The sequence below is a fragment of the Typopeltis vanoorti genome, chromosome 10 (assembly GCF_054136105.1).
Source record: "Typopeltis vanoorti isolate ZY-2024b chromosome 10, IOZ_Tvanoo_1.0, whole genome shotgun sequence".
NCBI lineage: Eukaryota > Metazoa > Arthropoda > Arachnida > Uropygi > Thelyphonidae > Typopeltis > Typopeltis vanoorti.
Genome location: NC_143558.1, coordinates 34553453 through 34559723, shown reverse-complemented (window position 1 = coordinate 34559723; position 6271 = coordinate 34553453). Strand labels below are relative to the sequence as shown.

Sequence of the window (6271 nt, the reverse complement as noted above, 5' to 3'; positions counted from 1 at the left end):
AAAGAGAAACTACTTACCTGAGCTCAAGATCAACGAATTCTAGAATGGGTTTGGGGAAAAAGGGGGAAGGTAAAAAAATCTGCCATCGGTGATGAACTCAGGAATGTCAAGTCTGCTTTTTGCTGTCATGCATCATGAACGTCACCAAGAGGTTCCTAGCCAAGTGATTTATTTTTCTTTTTAAATTATTCTGTTCTGAGAATGGTCAAAATTCTAAATTATCGATTGAAAAATATATTTTAGCCTTTGCGAATTTTCAGATGAAATAAATTCTCTCACCCTTTTTCATTCTGGTAAATAAGTAGGTATTTTCGTCGATTACTAATTTTATTTCAGAAATTTATAGGCAGCCAAGCTTCACCTCTTACCATTTCAGGTTTCACCTTTCACCAAGAGATGAATGTATTTTCAAGACACATTTCAAGACACACTATGTAATAAGTGATGTTCCTAAACCCCAACTAGTATTAATTTGTTTGCATTTGGACGCGCGCGCGTGTGTGTGTGTTGTCAATTTTGATGAGTTATGGGGTTTAAAACCCAAGTTTGTAACTTGAGATAAAATCTTTTACCAAAGATCAACTAATTCTAGAATGGACTGAAAAACAGTCGAGAAAAAATGTTCCTGTAATCGACTACGGGAATCGATCCTACGACAGTCTTTGTCTGAGAACGATTTAGTATAATAAAAGATAATAAAGGAATCAAGCAGGCTACTGAAAGCGATCGCATATTTTAAATAGAACGCATTGCATTGGGTTATTGGTGAAAGGCGATTTTTGACTAAATAATTTTAATAAATGTTATTACCAGTACCTAATTTTTTTAGAAACTCGAAGGCTCATAGATCTTAAAAGAAAACCAGAGATTTAAGTTAAATTTATAAAAATGACATTTTAAGCATTGATTCCTTTTTTATTATTCTGTAATTATGCAATAATAAGAAAGAACGTGTATTTGCAAATTGCAATTCTGTCCACGAGGGAAATACGATTTTTTTTGTTCTCTTAAATGCATCCATAAAAATGTCACAGTTATTTATTTCCTCTCGGAACAAAGTTGATATTTCAAGGACAATGCAGATGATCCTCTGGAAAATAATTTTTAAAAAAAGCTAGAGTTAAAAATAAATAATCTAAATATGAATAAACATAGACGAAAAAGGAGGGACATGGAGATGTCACGTAATAATAATAAAACTGTACACTGATGCCTTTGAATATATCTTTCACAAGAACGCATAGCGATAATGTCAGCCAATAAAAAGCGATTATTATATCAGGAACTTCAGTTAAAAGAATTATTTTTGTGTAGAACTATCGCTCAATACTGGCCTCAGCTGAAATATACAAAACTTGACATACTTTGCCAATAGTAAAATAAACGGTCGAAAAGATTTGTTGATTCGTTAGTCTAGCGAGGCGCTATTGAGTGTTTAAATTAGGACCAGATGTCCTTGACACGAGTTCATAGCTTCATATTTGTTGCATACACGCAGTAAAGGTAAGTAGACATGAATTATAAATAATTGTGGAATTTTACAATTGAAGTTATCACTTTGATCTAAGCCTTCTGTATGTATTTTTGAATGCAATTTTTATGGGGAATGATAAAAATATATAATATTGTTTACTTTGTAATCACTAATCGCCAATTTACAAATAATATTACTTGATGCTTCAGATATAATCAACGATAAATGACGTAAATATTACTGAACACGAAAGGCTTCTCTTGATGAGAGGTGCAAAGCTTTTATTATCTTATTTTTACAAATACAAGAATGGTATATGTTCTGAAAGCGAAAAAAATAAAATTCTCTGACTCAACATACATGTTTGACCAATACTTCGGTGATACTGTTAAGAATTGCAATTTTTAACTCCTAAATTCAATTCATTTCTAACTATAATATCATGGATTTATTTATACATAAAAGCAAAAAAAAATTCTTACTTAGATCTTAATATAGAATATAATGTTGAAAAACCAAAATAAATTAGATTTGTTTCTATTTCTAAATTTGAGATTTTTTCCTCTGCGTTTTTGAGAAGCAAACATGTTGATGATTCATTGTATATATAATTGAATCACGTGAGATCGAATTAAAAATGTATTAAGGAATGAATTGAGATCCCTTAACACTTTTTTTTTATAATGTTCATAAGAAAACAGGTATCGGTGTCTCTCATAATTCGTCTCTGTATACATTTTGTTCTGTATGTTTTCTGTTGAGTAGTAACAACACTGGGATCTGCTGCTTACCAGATGTGAGGTTTTTTTTTTTTTTTTTTTTACACAGGAAAGGTTATTAATAAACTTATAGTACGTTAGTACCGTGGGTTAAAGACTCCCCCCCCCATTTTTATAAGGTTTATATATATTTTTCTAATTTTTTATTTATTTTTAACATAGTACGAAAGCCCTGCTCTCGAGCCCAAACATAAAACTTTTTCAAGACACTTCACGCCTCCAATAAGCAGGGAGGTAACCTCACATCGGGAGATGAAACCGGCCGTGACCTGTTGGTTGAGAGCAATCAGATCATGATGTGATTTTCGCCCCATCATGCTAACTCGAAGTATTTCCTTTCAGATTTAAGCTGAAAGTGCTTCAGAGTGTTCCTATTCAGTATTAATAAAATGTTTGAGAACATTTTTTAAATGAAAATATCACAAATGTGTTCCCAACTCGCCAAGAACTGTTTTAATTTACAAATCAATTAAGTTTGCTGATTCTCATATTCCTCCAACAGTATACGGAATACTTCTGTACTTTTTTAAATTGTTTACGAAATTTTTTTTTTAAAATGTGAGCAGTATTCTAAGGATGGGCGGATTTGAGATTTGTATATAACTAGTAGATGGATGGGTCAAAAATAAAATACATCTTAGATGCTGAGGAAGCGACTGATGTGATGTGTTTATGTCAAGAGAGGCTGGAAGTAAATAAATGTTAGTCCAAGCAGGAGATCTGACTCTGTCTGGTGATTTGTGAATTAACGATGCTAAGGGAAGGAGTAAATTACAGAGAAAGGGTATAGAAAAGTGCTCGACGTGGAACCGAAATCTATTACAAAAAAAGGAACTGGGGGATAGAAACAACAAAGTGGTGTCTGCAATCAAAAATGCAGCGGAACAAACGGTCCCAAAGACAGAAAAGCAAAAGAAGAAGTGGATCTCACAGGAGACAAAAGAGCATTGAAGATTGAAAATGGAAGATGGAAGAACGGGATAGAGCGAAATGCAATGAGGTGAAGAAGGCAGTTACGAGAAAGAAATTAAAATGGACAGAGGAACAGCGTGAGGACATCAATAAATACTATGGTGAATATAGAACAAGAGAAGTATATAAGATGATCGTAATCATCTTGTATACTTATATACAAAGATATAATGACATCTCAAAGGATTACTGCAATATTAAGATGAACATTAATCAGTAGACATAAAATGGTAGTGATTTCATTGTATAAGGCACTGATCAGACCATATCTGGAATTCTACTCTCAAATATAGTCACTATTTGAAGGATTTGAAGAGGACTCAGAGACCTTTGACAAAAATAATTTCATTTTGGAATGTTAGCTATGAAGACAGAGTGAAGTAATATAGTCTGTAGAGTTTGGTAGATAGAAGATGATAGAGCGATATGATAGTGACGTTTAGAGGTATTTACTGGAAGGATAAGAGACAGAATTTTCAGGTGGTGGAAAAAAAAGAAACAAGAGCATCCTTGAAAATTGCACAAGAGGGGAAAATAAGAGGGTGAGGGGTATTACTGTATTTATTTATTTATTTTGCGTGCAGAGTGGGCGTGGGTCGAATTCATTGCCTGAATATCTTGCAAATAGAAGAGTGCCTACGGACTTTTGTGTATATTATATACCTTATCATATCGACGAGTGAGACCGTAGTTTTTAATCATTATTTTATTTACAAATTAAAAAAGATTTGCTCACACAGCACTGGACCGCCGGAAGAAACATTATTATAGGTTCTATTCTAATTGTCGAGCAGAGAGTCTATTTTAGGCGGCCTTTCTTTGGCAATTTCCGGAGTTAGCCATTCTTTGGCATTCACAAGTAGGGTTTCCTCCACCAGAAACGTGTGTTTTTGTACACCAAAGCAGTGGCGGCCTGTGCATAAGCACTGCGACACTGCAGCACCCACAAGGAAAAAATGGAAAAATTAAATTTTGTTTATGTTTATAAATAATAACAATGCTTAGAACATTATATAAATGCAGTACAACATGTTAAAGGTTACAGCTTATGTTTTGACATTGATTGAACAGTTAATAATTGGAATTGTTCGATTAACGCTGTAGATTACAAAACAAATGCACTGCGATCTAACGCGGATATTCGTTTGCGCTTGTCATTGCACGTTACGTCATTCCCGACTGTAACTGCTCACGCGGCAGTGTATTTTTAGTTTGCTTACGCGCCTTATTTCTGTGAGATATGAAATGTTTATTATTGGCGCGTGTGCGTGGTGAACTATTTTTTTGAAAATCTTATTTTATTTTGTTAAAATAACATATAATTATTTATTTATTATAGATACAAGACTGAATTATGACGAGTGTCACTGTTGAAAATATGAAAGGAATAATATTTTTTCAATTATCGTTACACAAACAAATGCACTGCGATTTAACGCGATACTCAGGTTTTTCATCCCGCATACAGACAAATTGGCCCTTCAGAACACACGCAGTTTACAAACAAAAAAATACTAGTTGTTGTGGTGGTGGAGGTGGGCGGTAGATGGCGTTGATGGAGATGATTCGTAGTAGAGGTTCGGTGTAGTCTAAGTTCAATTCTAGCTGCCGACAGGAGGAACGTTTTGTGAGCTTTCTTCGACCGATTCCCGAGTTAGTCGATCTCTGTCAAGGGCAACAGTTTTTTTTTTCTCCCAGAAACTGGTTTTTCATCCTGGAAACTCAAGAAAATCAACTGTAGAACCACCACTATTCCAGATAATAACATGTTATGTTAAGGTCAGGGATCACTAGATGGCAGTACTTGTTTACCAGTCTCTTCACTGGATGCTGTTTAAAATGAGTGATAGTCTTGGGCCAGCTATCCCTGATTGGCTACCGGTGAAAGTAATAATACTAATTATTATTATTATGATTACGTGACATCTTTAAGGAGTGCAAGGACTCATCGCGGGAGAACACTATTTTACACAACTTAAGCCTCCATCTACACAAAACATGGCTATCTGCACACAATATCATTATCCATCAACTACACTCAACGCTATCAACCGCCACCAATGGTAATTATTGTCTGTATATAATCATCATCATCATCATGCTTGTCAAGTATTTAGTCCTGTTCCAGACTTAGAAGTAACCGTTGAATCTCTTAAGAGGACGTCCTGGTTTTCTTTTTCCTAATGGTTTGTAATTTAAGGCTTGTTTCGGTAATCTTTCTGTTTTCATTCTTTCAGCATGTTCCATCCACTTATGTTTTCTATTACAGATTCTTGGTTTAATTATTTCTTCATTTCTTTTGTGATCGAATAAAGTATACCTTACTGTTATTAATCTTTTTTTTTTTTTTGTCTTTTTGTTTTATTGTCCAGATTTCATTTCCATACAATAGGACTGGTAAGGCTAATGTATTGTATACTTTTAGTCTGTATATAATATAATATAGTAGAATTTTTAAAAATCGATTTGTTTTTTTACCTTAGGTTTGTCTCAGAAAAATGGTGACGACAGATACCATTGCAGTTTCTTTAGTGACAGGAATAATTTCTCTGACTATCGGAATTATTGTTGGCTATTTTGCAATTTCACATGATTCCAGAGAGAAAGAATCATCCAAAATAAACATTATGAAAAAAATCACGCAAAGCTTCTATGAAGAAGGTGACCATATCACGAAGAGAATTATTAAGGAAGTCAAAACCAGAAATATTAAAGACAATTTAAGGTGATGTGATTTTATTTAAGTTGTTTTTAAACTTTTAAAGTTATTAAAGTTGTAATAGCTTATATCCAATTATTTTATTTCATAATTAAATGATTTTGTAATGTTGTTATTTAATTCTACCGTTTCTGGAATTATAATTAAAAGTAATTATATTAATTATAAATAAAAGAATTCACACACACACACACAATCTTGTTTATAAATAAAAATTCTCTCTTCGTTTAAAACTCTCCTCTCTAACATTGTGTAAGAAGAAAAAGTAATTAGTTTATTTACGTTTTTTTTCCTACAATGTATGTACCTTCTTGTTAACTGATGGGC

At 33.2% G+C, this 6271-nt stretch overlaps 1 protein-coding gene across 1 annotated transcript in view; it reads left to right on the top strand.

Annotated features, from left to right (window-relative positions):
• The first annotated feature begins 1366 nt into the window (after window positions 1-1366).
• LOC150102320 (N-acetylated-alpha-linked acidic dipeptidase 2-like) overlaps window positions 1367-6271 on the top strand; it is a 46583-nt gene continuing 41678 nt past the window's right edge. The window contains exons 1-2 of the mRNA XM_090399293.1: window positions 1367-1503; window positions 5709-5950. Of these exons, the coding sequence (XP_090255419.1) occupies window positions 5724-5950 (227 nt within the window). The 5' untranslated portion in view covers window positions 1367-1503; window positions 5709-5723. The remainder of the gene's footprint in view (window positions 1504-5708; window positions 5951-6271) is intronic.